The following is a 14,874-nucleotide window of genomic DNA, read 5'->3' as shown; positions in this document are numbered from 1 at the left end:
ACGTTTTAGAGGTGAATTGAATTCACGTGGATTAAAATTTAGTAATAATGGCAGGTGCTTTGGAGATTTCATTGTGGTCTAAATGCAGTCTGTGAGATATCGTAGGTGACATTATTTTACGTTAGGCACCATGAGAATCTACCTCCTCCTGTTAATATTTTGCTTTGAGGAGAACTTTGTTTCCTTATTTACATTTATTTGTTCTTCTTCCTTTCTGCCTTTGCTTTGTGGAAGTCCTTGTTCCCCAAAATGAAAGGAAATTGTCAGGAAAGGAAATGACAGGAAATTGTCATCAGATATTTAATTAAGTTGGTATAGCAAAGAATACTCAGTTCATGTTGAGTCCATTTTTTAATTTATTTTCATTTTTGTTTAACTAAGATCTAGTTAATCAGATCATGTTTATCTTCGTAAGCTCTTTTCCTGTGTAGTACTCCCCACAGTTTGGGCAGGCAGGACTAGTCTATATGTTGTGGCTTTTACTTCTTTTACAGAAAGCAAAGCTGGAAGCCAAGTTACATCAGACGACGGCTGCAGCAGCTGCCGCGGCGTCGGCGGCCTCAGCAGTAGGTCCTGTTCACAACTCTGTGCCTTCCAACCCGGCGGCGGCCCCCGGCTTCTTCATCCACCCATCCGATGTTATTCCACCCACTCCAAAAACAACACCACTTTTTATGACTCCACCACTCACCCCACCCAATGAAGCAGTTTCCGTTGTGATTAACGCTGAACTTGCACAGCTTTTCCCAGGCTCAGTTATTGATCCCCCAACAGTCAATCTTGCTGCACATAACAAAAATTCCAACAAGTCCAGAATGGTAAATTATTATATTTTAAATAGGTGTTCGCTTAGACATTTAAAGATATTTTATTGTATACACTAACTTGAGAAGGCAAACTTTTCTTACGCCAACTTGATACATCAAATTAGATTGTTTTATAAAGTACTACAGAATATACATCAGGAAATGAGACTTGTTAATTTGATATTATGGTTATTAGTTGTATAGAGCAAGAGTAATATCAATATAGAGTTATACTTTTTTCTTTTCTAGAATCCACTTGGTTCTGGTCTAGCTCTTGCAATTTCTCATGCTTCACATTTTCTTCAACCTCCACCCCACCAGTCCATTATTATAGAGCGAATGCATTCAGGTAATTCTTGACTTTCTTAAAATATTTTTCTTGCATAGTCTGTCAGCCCATTGAGTCTTAATATTCTATAGTTTGATTTTCCTTTGCAAATACATCCCATCTGTTCTTGGGTAAGTACATTTTACCAAGAATAAGCACTACATCAGGCTCAGCTGGGCTCACCATGTTGAATGCACGAATGCTGCTGGTTAGGGTGGCTAGTTTTATCCAGACCCTGAATCTGACCTGTGTGTGAATCTTGCCTGTTGAACTGTGATGGTCATAAGTATCTGCTTCCACTATAGCTGCTTAATTATCATTACACTAGAAATTACACTTCAGTATTTTTAAAGACCAGCATTCTGGTGTTGAAACCATTGCCAGAAAATAACAGAATTACTGCTGATTTTAATAACTGAGTAAGACTAATGACACTTCATGGTCTCGATAATTCAATTTTACCTAGGTTTGTAGTCATACTTCTATGCTAGTGACCTGTGACTGGGATAGGTGCTTTCAGTGAGAGCATGTTTACCTAGTAAACTGTGGGCAATTTTAACCTTATAATCCTACCAAATTGTTAGTTCTGGGTTTGAGCTGCAGCAGAATTCAACAGAATCCTTCTGTGTGTTTTATAGCAGAGAATAATATGAATGTAATGCATACTTTGTCACCTTTCATCATATATGAATAGTTGAACCATATTTGCCTTATTGCATTGGGCTATTTATTCTTTGAAAGAGAGAGTTTTTAAAAAAATAATAAAATTCTTAATGGTGTTTTCTGTTCAACTTATCCTTCACTGGTATCACCATTAGTGTCTAACATTTAGAATGTGACTTGTTGGTGTGCACTGTTCTGAAATGTGAGCAGTTGTTCACACTGCAGTTCGCTTTTTATCAGTGGAATCAACTGTAAGTTATAGAATTATGTTCTTTGTTATTTAGTGGTTTTTCTGTTTAGGAAAGTGTTGGGAACTACCTTTTTCTACTAAACTAGCTCCATTGAAAATAGCACAAGTTCTAGTTGGGTCCCTTCACTGTAAAATGCAGCTCTTAAGTTTTTGAAGTACTCCTCACCCCAACTTGGTAAAGAAGGAAAATAATTCTATTTTAATGATTCTGTCTACTGTTTCACTACTTGGGCTTATTCTGAAATGTGTATGAGATGAGAGATGCAAATCTGCTCTTTTTCCATTCCTCTCAGATCATTTTTGTTTTTCATTAGTGTGAGCATCTCAGCCATGCTGAGTGTGATTTTAGTGCTTACACGGAGAGGCTTACTGCCTCTTTATTGTGGCCCTTGAGAGTGAGCTATTGACTTCACCTGGTACTGAGTAGCTGAAGAGACAGTGATATGTCAATACCTGGGCAAAAACATTGTTTGAGATACCTGTGTCTTTCTTTATTGGAGGACCTTCCTAAGGGATTGTTTTAGTGGTAGTACTGACTACGTGTGATTTCCGCCTTGTACTTTTTACTTTACATCGTAACCACAATATGAGATCTAACTCTGTAAGAAGTTAAACAAGGCTTGAGAAAACTAAAATCAAGGAATACAATTTGATATCATTAATGCATCTGTTTGGGAAATTTTTAAAAAATGACCAGGGGACCGAAAGAAGATCACATTGATACTTTTTAGAATTAATCCATATACTGTTTTTGGTAATACAGTTTTTCAACTCTACTGTTTTAAATTAAGCTTGTATGTATAGTTGGTTGCTGTCACAATAACAAACTTACTCTTGTATACTTTTTACTTAAGTCTTAACTAGCATGGATTGAGGTTTCAGAAAATTTTTGAGGGTTACTTACTTACTTTTCTTCCCATCTGTTTGTTGTTTAATAAGTTGATTTCATATTTTTAAGATGCATGTTCCCACCTGTTTTTGAATGCATCTTTTGGTGAGTTGAAACAGTAGTAGTTTTTGTCAACTCTTCCTCTCTCTCTCTGATAGGAGCAAGGAGATTTGTGACCTTAGATTTTGGCAGACCAATACTGTTAACAGATGTATTGATTCCCACTTGTGGAGACTTGGCCTCCTTGTCAATTGACATTTGGACATTAGGAGAAGAGGTGGATGGGAGGCGACTGGTAGTGGCAACTGATATAAGCACCCATTCACTAATTCTGCATGATTTGATACCACCTCCTGTGTGCAGATTCATGAAGGTAAAGAACTTCAAGACATGAATTGATATGCTTTTCATGTTTCCAACAAATTATGAAAGATAGACATATAATTAAAAAATATAACTATCCTTTTAAATACATTGCTCAGGATTTTATTTTTGCAGATGGATGTGTATGTATATTCATGTTTTTTTATTTCAGATCACTGTCATTGGACGTTATGGAAGTACAAATGCCAGAGCCAAAATCCCATTAGGATTTTACTACGGTCATACATATATCTTGCCTTGGGAAAGCGAACTGAAGTTAATGCATGATCCTTTAAGGGGAGAGGGTGAATCTGCAAACCAACCAGAAATTGACCAGCATTTAGCAATGATGGTTGCCCTACAGGAGGATATACAGTGCAGGTTATTAGAAAATTGCAGTATATTTTATTTTTTTAATTAATTAATTAATTAATTAATTTATTAATTTATTTATTTATTTATTTTAAAGATTCTATTTATTTATTCGACAGAGATAGAGACAGCCAGCGAGAGAGGGAACACAAGCAGGGGGAGTGGGAGAGGAAGAAGCAGGCTCATAGCCGAAGAGCCCAATGTGGGGCTCGATCCCACAACGCCGGGATCACGCCCTGAGCCGAAGGCAGACACCTAACCGCTGTGCCACCCGGGCGCCCCTGCAGAATATTTTAATCTTAACTGAAATCCTTTTTTTTCTGTGTCTTACATGTGTTTTTCAAGAAATGTCTTTGCATAGATATATAGAAAAAAACAAAAAGATGGTGCACCTGGCTGGCTCAATCAGAGAAGCATGTGACTCTTGATCTTGGAGTTGTGCGTTTGAGCCCCACGTGGGGTGTAAAGATTACTAAAAAATAAATATATAAACTTTAAAAAAGAAAAAGGAAAGAACAAAAGGAAGTAGGAAGCTAGAATGTTACAATATTTGATAAATTAAAATACTGTGTTTAAATAATTGGCTTCATTTATTTAGTACTTAAGAATTGACTAATTCTTTTTAATGGTTGTTAACAGGTTTCAGAGATTTAATTTTTAGTGTACATTTTAGTTCCATATAAAATGGAACATTGCAGGAATTATTTTGTATGTTTATTTTTTATTTACAGGTATAACTTAGCTTGTCATCGACTGGAAACTCTTTTGCAAAGTATTGATCTTCCTCCTCTTAACAGTGCTAACAATGCACAGTACTTTTTGCGAAAACCAGACAAGGCAGTTGAAGAAGACAGTAGAGTTTTTTCTGCCTATCAAGATTGTATTCAGCTACAGCTTCAACTGAATTTGGCTCATAATGCAGTGCAGAGGCTCAAAGTAGCTCTTGGTGCAAGTCGGAAGATGTTAAGTGAAACGTCAGATCCAAAAGATTTAATTCAGACGTCTTCCACAGAGCAGTTGCGTACCATCATCAGATATTTATTGGACACTTTGCTCAGTCTCCTTCACTCTTCCAATGGTTTGTATTTGGCTTCGGTTCTTTAAATGCTAGAAATGTATTTGATATGATTTTGTTGCATGTTTTGTTGTTGTGTTAGTATTTCCTAGTATTGTTCATTTTGATATTCTTTGTAATGTGAATATTTACAAAATGTGTTTGTAGGTAACTGCTTCCCCCCCCCCAGCCCATATTTCTCTCTCTCTCTCTTTTTTTTTTTTTTAAATGGTTTTTCTTTTATTTTTTTCTTGAGTCTTTGCTGTTGATGTGGCACGTCATTTAGTTTGGCAAAATATTAGATACTGTTATTGTGAAAACTGTTAATAAATGCTAACAGTATACTGTCATTTTCTAATCAAGAGCTATTTTTGATCATTACGCATGCGCACACAAACATACTAAACTATCTGAATCACCCGACACCACACATAAGAAATATAGTTGATTCAAATACTAGCTTTTCTCCTCTCCCAGTATTTAACAATTAACATTCTACATACGAAGAATAAATAAATGAATAGCAAAATAAATAGAGTATAATTGGTTACTGATTGCTGGTAAAGAAGAAAGCGGATATTAGAGCATACACTTAAATAGGAAATTTTATTGTTTTCTGTTTTGTAATAGGACACTCTGTTCCTGCAGTTTTGCAGAGCACATTTCATGCCCAGGCCTGTGAAGAGCTTTTTAAACACTTGTGCATCAGTGGAACCCCAAAGATACGGTTGCATACTGGTCTTCTACTTGTTCAACTCTGTGGTGGTGAAAGATGGTGGGGTCAGTTTCTTTCTAATGTTCTTCAGGAATTGTACAATTCAGAGCAGCTTCTCATCTTTCCACAAGATAGGTAGGTCAGAAAATATTGGAGTTGTTTTTTTATTAGTAATTTCAACTTTTCACAGTTAGGGTTCAGATTTTGAAATTCCGTGTATGTGGATCTATCCTGAGCAGAGAAATGAAGCACATCTTTCCAGGGTTTGGGATGCTCAGCGAAGCACATAGTGAAGAAGATTATACATGATACAACTAGACTACATGCTTTAGTTTCCTAGCTGCATCTGTAGAGTTTATAGATCTGTGTTTACAAGTATTTCCTATCAGATTATGTTACTTCATGTGTTAAATGTATTCTTTTGAGACTATGATAAAATTATCTGCTGGATTTCTTATGGATATAGTTAGGAAATATAGCCAAGAGTTTGAGAAGAGCTAATTTTAACATCATAGTTCCAGATATAAATTGTGCTAAGAAACACAGTATTTTAATTTATCAAATAGTCATTTGTTAATTTCAGTGTGAATTATTTTTTATATGAGCAGATTGATTCATACTGGCATTTTATTTATATCTCTTTTTTAGGGTCTTCATGTTACTTTCCTGCATTGGTCAAAGATCACTTAGTAATAGCGGAGTATTAGAAAGCCTACTTAATCTGTTGGATAATTTATTGTCACCTCTTCAGCCACAGTTACCCATGCATAGGAGGACAGAAGGTATTATTTATAGAGGTCATCTTTAGTAAAAACATAAGATTCCTATAAGTACTGCTTTTGTAAAATGACTAGTGTGAAGTACTTATTTTAATATTCATTGCTGTACATTTTGTTAATACTTTTATGCTGTAGACTTTTTAGAATGTAGGCTTTCATGTGATTGACTGCCATATGGTTATTGCTTTATAAATCTGTTCCTTTTTATTATTTGAATTTTGAACTTGGGAACTATTGTAATATGTTTTTTCTGTACTATCATAACTAAAATCGGACTCTTAAGTCTCAGTTTTAGGTACAGTTGCTTTTCTGGTCATTCATAATGTATTTGAGCAACAAAATTGTTATTGTAACAAAAACTTCAGAACTTAGTTTAAAACTATATGATTGGGAAATTGAGAGATTTTTTACTTAGTTACGTGGAAGTCTAAGAATATGACCTTATACTTTGTTTCCTAGTTTATAAATTATTATCTCTTAGATTCAACCTATAATCAAGAATCTATTTTCATACCATAAAGCCTTTGTCATCCATTAGATTCAATGTGTTAGTCGGTTTGTAGCCATAGGTTCCAGTTTTGAGGCTTATTATAAACAAATATTAATGTTAGTAGTGATATGGTATGTTTTGAATTTATAAAATGTTTTATCTCATAGTTATCTTCTCAGACTTCATTAGAACTCTTAGAGTCACCTGATTATTTTTTCCACTGTCACCTGTGTATAGGAGTACTAGATATTCCCATGATCAGTTGGGTTGTGATGCTGGTGTCCAGGTTGTTGGATTATGTGGCCACTGTTGAAGATGAAGCAGCAGCTGCAAAAAAGCCTCTGAATGGTAAAGACAGGGAGAGGTTTCTGACAGGTATCAGAAATTTATAATAATCTGTTGGTGGGGATTTTGAGTGACTACGCGGTTGTTCCAGAACTGGCTATTGGCCTGGAGGTTCCAGCTGTATGTAATTTATGTAAAATATGAATTAAATTTACTAGGAATCTGTTTTAAGGGTAGAATTTATTTTTGAAGGACTTTATGGACAAGCCCCTTATCTGACCATGACTTTTAGTGTTTAGATACAAGCGTGTCTTCATGAGGTTTTTTTCCCTTGCTCATTTAAACACTTTCTAATACCATACGTGTAAGTGAATTTATGAGTAGAAAATCTGTGAAGAGTTCTTTATGTTCTTGAGTGTAGTGTGTCTATTTACCATTATGAAGTACAGTTCTAATTAACTATAAAGAGCTTTTATGCTTAGATATGAAAATTCCTGGATTGATTGTTTGTTTTGTTCTGTTTTGTTTTTGAGTTTCAGTCTCTCTCTATAAAATTTTGAGGCATAGAAAAATTTTAAAGTTAAATGAAATCCAACTGCAGGACAAATTATTTTCTTCCCTACTTCCAAGCTAACAACACTTTTCATAAAGAGTTTGAACTAGCTACATCTTACATCTAAATATAGTCATTAAGTGTGTAAATTTTGAATTTTACATATTGTCAGGATTCTAGTATTTAAAAAGTTCCCTAGAGGTGTCTTACAGATAGGTGAATCAATTGGTTATGATGCACATTATGTTTGGGAAAAGGGTGGGGAATTTTTTCCATGTCGAGGGAATATGTCTTAAATATTTAGAGTCTAAGGGTCAGTTTACTCATAGGATATTACATATAACTACCATATAAAGTTAGACTATTACAGTATTGGAGATATTAGTTTTTATTTATGTCATTGAGATACTGTGGAAACGCATTGGTGGAAGACATTTTTTGTAGGTTTTGAAGAATTTGAACGGACTTAACAAATGGGTGGTAGAGAATAGGAAAGGATGTGTTTAGGTTAAGCAGGCATGCACAAGTAATTGGAGATGGGTCAAGTGTGATGTTGAACAGAAGAATGATACTTCAAGTAATAGTCTGGACACATTTTTAAAAATGAGAAAAAGTAGAGCTACACAGCATGATTTTTGAACTTAATTTTGCATTCATTAAGTCAGATTATTGAATATTTTCTTCTTGGGTCCTTAGGCAGTAGTGAGCATTTGTTGTTGTTTGAACTGAGTTACATCAGAGGTGTGTTGTACAAAAATTACTCTTAACTGTGGAGAAAGATAGCTGTTATCTTAAAGGAAAGATTGGAGACAGAAAACTCTGATTTTAAAGTCATTTAGGGTCTAGAGTAGCCTTTCTAGGGTCAGATCTTACTACTGATTTCATTATAATGGTAATTTTCTTTAAAACTGCTTTGTCATGATTGACATATTGATAAATTTGTGTTTTCTGGGTGTAGAAAGTGCTTTAAAGTCACATTTAATAGAATTACTAATAAAACTTTTTCTTGCTCTTATAGGTAACCAGTGGAGTTTTATTAACAATAATCTGCACACTCAGAGCATAAATAGGTCTTCCAAAGGCAGCAGTAGCCTTGATAGGTTATATTCCAGAAAAATCAGAAAGCAGCTAGTTCATCATAAACAGGTAATTTTCAGTATGCTTTTTAAATTTTGATGTTTGAGAACATTACTTTAGGTTGCATAAGATAGACTCGTTATCAGATGTTAGGTATGCTATTTTAAAGGAGGTGCTTAAGAAAATTGTTCAACAGTTTTGAGACTGAGCGTCCTTATTTGTAAGATGGCAACAATTTGTAGGTTATGGATTTTTGGTGAGGTCCTTTAAAGTGTCTACCTCTTCCCATCTCTACTGATACCATTCTAAGTCAGAGGCCATCATTTTCTTTGTCTAGTCACAAGGTATTTCTCTTTGTTCTTTCTCAGTCCTTACCTTAACATTTCCTTCTTGAATTCTTAATAGCTTCCAGTTGACCTGTGCTTGAAGGTCAAAGTCCTTAACATGGCTTCAGGGTGTCTATCATGGGTCCCTCTCTGTAACTTACAGGTTTGAATTTTAGTCTAGCCATATTGAATTTGAATTCATGAACACCCAATCCCAGTTTTCTCATCCAGGACTTTTGTATGTGGTACGTTTCCCTCCCCACCACCCCCCAACATAGTTTACTCTTTTGCTTAGATAACCTAACTTACTAGGCATTAGTTTATAGTCACTTCCTCAAAAAGGTTTTTCTCTCTTTTCTAAATTAGGATAGTACCCCATACAATATATTCCCCATGTGTCCTATATTTTTTCCTTTCATTATATTCATCATAAATTTTTGGTAGGGATTCTTTTATTTTGTTAACATGAAATTTGTGTGCTTCACTGTGAGTAAATAATTTCTTAAAGTATTGTTAGGAGTCTGCATGCTCTTTTTTTTTTTTTTTTTTTTGCTCAAAATGATTTTTTTGAGATTCATCCATATTGAGTATATCAGTGGTTCTTTTTTATTCTTGACCACTATCCCCATGAATGTTCCAGAATCTCTTTATCCATTTGCCTGTTGATGAACCCATTATTGTTGGTTTATTCTTTTTGAAATACAAACAATGCGCATATATGTCTCTTCTGCTTATCATGCAAACGTTTGCATATACTCAGTTGTTCTTTCACACAAAGTCATATATTAGAATGTGGTTTTTATTGTAGGACACCTGTGCATATATCTTTTTTTTTTCTTACTTGGTTCCATGATCCCCTATGAAATCGCACATACAATTTGTTCGATATGCATTTTACTGTGTAGAAGTGAATTTATAGGTGATATCAGATTCTTACGGGCCCTTTATTATTACAACTTTTTAAAATGGGTCTTTCTCTTTCTCTTACGGTATATACAAGATTAAATACTATATTCTTGATAAATAGTATGGAGCCTAGTGTGTTGTCAATAAATATTTATATAATTGATTTAAACTGTAATTAGAATTTATATGAAAATCCTTAGAATATCTGACAAGTTTGTGAAAGCTTAGGCCTTTTTAAAAACATGGGCTTAGCACTAAATTATTTCTTTTCACTTACAAGTATTTCAACTGTGAGCTAACTATTTGATTTTTTGCGGGAAAAATGATGTGAAGCTTTTCCCTCAACTCTTTTTTTTTTTGACTCTTAACTAATTTTAGGTGATAATAATTTGCATCCTTTCAAAATCAGCAAATTTATGAATATTTAACATTTATGCTTACTGTATTTACTTTAGGATATGAAGTTGAAAAACAAACCTAGAGTATAAACCCAGTAGATTTTTCTTAGTAAAATATTACTGTTTTATTCTTTACTATGAAGGACATTATTGGGACAGTGGCAAAACTTAAAAAAACAATGGGGTGTGAGGCATAGTTGGTAGTAGTGTATCAGTATTCTCTGATTTTGATGGTTTTATTATTTTGCAGGAAAGGATCTTGTTTCTAGGAAATAGACACTAATGCATTCAAGGGTGGACTGGTCATCAGGTTGCCAACTTATTCTCAAGTAGTTTAGGGAAAAAATGTCTTTTTTCAGTAATTAAAGTTGCTGATTAAGATTGTGGTTGTTTTGAAATAAAAAACATTTTTATTGTAATTGTCCTGTGTTTATCATAGAACTTTTAGGACAGTTTTCTGAAAATACTGATTTATGGTAGTTCTTACACACACACTTGTTGATTATCTAATAAATGTGCATGTTGTTTTTAATTTATGACACATTTTTCTTCATATATGGAGATTACAGCCCAGTGAATATTTCTTTGTATTAGTTAAGTTTTTTCCTGATAACAAAAATATCTATCAAAAATAGAAATTAAGAAAAGGTTCTCCGAAGAAGTAGGTTTATTATGTTCTTTTTTTAATTTTAATTTTAATTTTTTTATTATTTTTTGAATAATAATATTTTTTATTATGTTCTTAACTGAATTATTCATTTATTATTATGGGTGTTACTTTCCAGTGACTTTCTATTTAGAAGAATGTTCTGCCTTATATGGGGATGTGGTTAAGTCATTCAGTGGATTTTTAAAGTCTTCCTGTGGAGACATTTTTTTCTTTGTTTTGGTTCATTGCTACTGTCGAGTGGTTGCCAGGGGTTAGGAACTGGGCAAATGGGATAGGAGGGACATGGGTGGGCAATATAAAAGGACAGCATGAGAGAACCTAGCGGTGGTTCATGTGTCTACACATATAGAATTAATACAAAAACACAGATATATACTCAAAAGAGTAGAAGTGAAACTGGAGAAGTCTGAATAAAACTGGTGAATTTTACAGTGTCAGTACTCTGTTGTGGTATTATAGCTTTACAAATTATCATTGGAGGAAATTGGATAAAGTGTATAAGAGATCTCTCTTATTTCTTACAACTGCATATCTACAGTTATCTTGATAAAATTTTTAATTACTAAAGAACATAGACATTCTAAAAAATGTACTACTCTTGAGGGAGATTGCTATAAAAACAAAGCTAAGAATATTGTACAATAAAAGTATTTTCCCCATATATTTAAAAACCAGAAAATATCAGTCTCATTGGTGGCTTACATAAGAAGGTCTTCCACTTACTTCTCTTTTCCTATGGGTGAGGAATTAGGTTTTAATTATAACTTGCAGTGATCAGTCAGCATTTGGAAATGACTTTTCAGCAACACAGTTAAAACTAAATCAGGGAATTATTCCATTAATTGGCTGTATGAAGTCTGTGAGGTATATAATAATTTACTTTGTTCTTTTTAACACTGTTAGCTTAACTTAGGTTAAAAAGTTAGATTTATTTATTTATTTTTTTTAAAGCAACTTAACCTATTAAAAGCTAAACAGAAAGCTTTGGTGGAACAGATGGAAAAAGAAAAAATACAAAGTAACAAAGGATCATCATATAAACTTCTGGTAGAGCAAGCAAAACTAAAGCAGGCTACCTCAAAGGTATGATCTTTGCTTTTTAATGTAATTAGTTTGGGACAGTCACTTTTCTTTTCAATATGTTTAATTGAGTAGTTAAATATTTTCAATAATAAACTTAAAATTTTGTTATTTTGCTTATCAACAGAAAAATCTATTCTAAACGCCTTTTTTTGAGGGAAGGTAGCTTTTAACTCAAGGAAATATATGATAAATATATGATAAATGTATGTTTCCAGTGTGCTTCCTTTAAAGTGGATTGCGTGCCGGTAAATTTAAGATAAAAGATCCAAGGAAATGTACGGTTTTCTTAAAGTGTTCTTTCTAAGTGAAAATTAAATCCATTGATTTGTAAATAAAATTTTAAAATACAACTTAACATATATTTTTTAATTTGGGGGATAACACATGCAGCAACCAATTTTGTTTATTGTGTTTCTATAAATATGAAGTTATAGTTATTCCATCAGATTTTAAGATAACTTGAGTTAATACTCTACTTATAAATATAACATCGGTTTCTTTATCCATCCACCTCTTACGAATTATGTTTAGGATGTTTGGTAATTTTTTTTGGGGATGTTAGATTTGACCTAATGTAGCCTTAACATAGAATTTCACTTTTCTGAAATTCTGTTATGTATTCTATACCTTACTCTCAACAGGACTTTAGGTATATTGATCAGTATAGCTTTTAATAATCTTATTTTGAAGCTATGGTTTATCTAAAATTTTATTCTTTAGAAGTTGTGAATTTTCTGAGTGAATATTTTCATTCCATAAATAAATTTATACTGAAAGAATTTTCATTCAGTAAACACTGATTTAAATATTGTAATTTTTTTCTATGCAGCATTTCAAGGATTTAATTCGGTTACGTCGGACAGCAGAATGGTCCCGTTCTAATTTAGACACAGAAGTTACAACAACAAAAGAAAGTCCAGAGATAGAACCACTTCCATTTACCCTGGCCCATGAACGCTGTATTTCAGTAGTGCAGAAACTTATTCTGTTTCTGCTCTCCATGGATTTTACATGTCATGCAGATCTCTTACTGTTTGTTTGTAAGGTAGGTAAACTAATAGGCATAATTTATAATTACAGACTGAGAGGGTAAGAAGAAGAAAGAATGCATTCTTTAATTGGTTTTTGATTATGAGTAATAATAGTACTTTTATTGGTTTTCCTTTATGTAAGTCAGGTTTTTTTTATCGTGCCTTGAAAGACTTAAAAAATATTTTGTCCCTTACTTCTTAGGAGATGTGACGTCTTAGGAGATGTGATTTATATTTTAACCTAGTTAAAACTAAATCAATGTAGATTTGAAATGTATGTAAGGTGGATATGTCTATCTCTAAGCTGCCTTTTTTTGTTAGCTAAAATAGGATATATACAAGTAAGCGTCAAATTATGGTTATGAAGGGGTTTTAATACCCTGAAGGCTTTCTTGTAGCATATTCATTGTTTTTAGAAATTATTCTTAACTATTCCACCAAGAGTTTTTTTTTTTTTAATGATTTTATTTACTTATTTTAGAGAGAGAGAGAGAAAGCTCTCTTGTGAGTGCTCGATGTGAGTGGGGGGAGGGGCAGAGGGAGAGAAGCTCAAACAGACTCCCCGTTGAGCATGGAGCCCAAAGCAGGCTGATCTCACAACCCAGACTCATGAGATTGTGACCTGAGCCAAATCACAAGTCAGACACTTAACTGACTGAACCACCCAGGCGCCCCACTATTCCATCATTTTTATGAGATTTTAGTATTCAATCATGAAAATACATTTCTTTGTTTTTCATCTCAAACAATTATTTTGACACCAAAAATATATCTCATCATTGAAAAGTATTATTCCAATAGTTTGTTTTTGGAGAAAACATTTGTAATTGCTGTAATTTCATAAAATGTATTGCAGGTTCTTGCACGTATTGCAAATGCCACGAGGCCAACTATACATCTGTGTGAGATTGTGAATGAACCTCAACTGGAAAGACTACTATTACTTTTGGTTGGAACTGACTTCAATAGAGGAGATATATCTTGGGGTGGTGCTTGGGCTCAGTATTCCTTAACTTGTATGCTACAGGATATATTAGCAGGTTTGTCTGGATTTATTTTTCATAGGGTATGTCCAGATTAGCTTGCCTTAGCTCGAATAAGTAATATTTAAAAGAAACTGTAACCCCCCAAAGTGAAAGAGATCTGTTTAATGTTACAGCAGTAGCAACTATTTAGAATTACTTTTGTATTTAATTATGTTGACAGTTGTATACATGTTAAGTCTTTATGGAGGAGTTAGGTTGTTAAAGCACAGGAATATCATAGCTAGTCGATTTCATTATTAATATCAGTAATGGGCTGCTTATTAGTACTTCATGTGGCCTTGAGGATTTTATGTGCCTTAGTCTTTTTATCTGTAAAATAGGACAATAAGAGTACCTTCTTATAAAGTTGTTTTCAGTAAGTGAGTTAATATATGTAAAGTGATTATAATAACTCCTGTTCATATTACACGTTTTGTGTAAACATACTAGTTACTTGTCTTTAACATTTGAGGGTAATGCAGTGGGTCCTAGCATTAAGGAGATAGGTGGGGAATATTTTGCCTCAGACTCTTTTATAGTTGATAGCACATACATGTTGCCATTCTCTAAACTGGGGGAAAAATATGCTTTAATATGTTTTGGAGGTCTGTTAATAACTTATTAAGACACTTAGGACTGTTCTGTTTTGTACAGGGGAGTTGCTGGCTCCAGTAGCTGCAGAAGCCATGGAGGAGGGAGCAGTGAGTGATGATGTAGCTGCAACAGCCGGGGACTCTGATGACTCCCTGCAGCAGTCTTCAGTTCAGTTGCTGGAAACTATAGATGAACCTTTGACACATGATATAACGGG

General features: G+C 33.7%; 1 protein-coding gene across 13 annotated transcripts in view; it reads left to right on the top strand.

The window, feature by feature from the left end:
• Positions 1-14,874, top strand: part of BIRC6 (baculoviral IAP repeat containing 6) — a 226,981-nt gene that overhangs the window by 89,985 nt on the left and 122,122 nt on the right. For 9 of the 13 annotated variants that reach the window (XR_006781730.2, XM_087863741.1, XM_045809116.2 and 6 more), the window contains 13 exons: positions 495-818; positions 1,056-1,155; positions 3,095-3,309; positions 3,472-3,680; positions 4,403-4,749; positions 5,356-5,575; positions 6,089-6,222; positions 6,947-7,084; positions 8,566-8,693; positions 11,876-12,007; positions 12,837-13,052; positions 13,895-14,078; positions 14,718-14,873. Coding sequence is in view for 12 of the 13 variants with exons in the window: in XM_087863741.1 (XP_087719867.1) it covers positions 495-818; positions 1,056-1,155; positions 3,095-3,309; positions 3,472-3,680; positions 4,403-4,749; positions 5,356-5,575; positions 6,089-6,222; positions 6,947-7,084; positions 8,566-8,693; positions 11,876-12,007; positions 12,837-13,052; positions 13,895-14,078; positions 14,718-14,873 (2,503 nt within the window). In the remaining variant the exon portion in view is untranslated. The remainder of the gene's footprint in view (positions 1-494; positions 819-1,055; positions 1,156-3,094; positions 3,310-3,471; positions 3,681-4,402; positions 4,750-5,355; positions 5,576-6,088; positions 6,223-6,946; positions 7,085-8,565; positions 8,694-11,875; positions 12,008-12,836; positions 13,053-13,894; positions 14,079-14,717; position 14,874) is intronic. The other 4 variants (XM_045809113.2, XM_045809112.2, XM_045809110.2 and 1 more) reach the window with 2 other exon arrangements.

Source organism: Ursus americanus, chromosome 7 (genome assembly GCF_024610735.1).
Source record: "Ursus americanus isolate L20-20 chromosome 7, mUrsAme1.1.p, whole genome shotgun sequence".
Taxonomy (NCBI): domain Eukaryota; kingdom Metazoa; phylum Chordata; class Mammalia; order Carnivora; family Ursidae; genus Ursus; species Ursus americanus.
The sequence above is the reverse complement of the archived record's forward strand: the minus strand, read 5'-3'. Positions and strand labels throughout refer to the sequence as shown.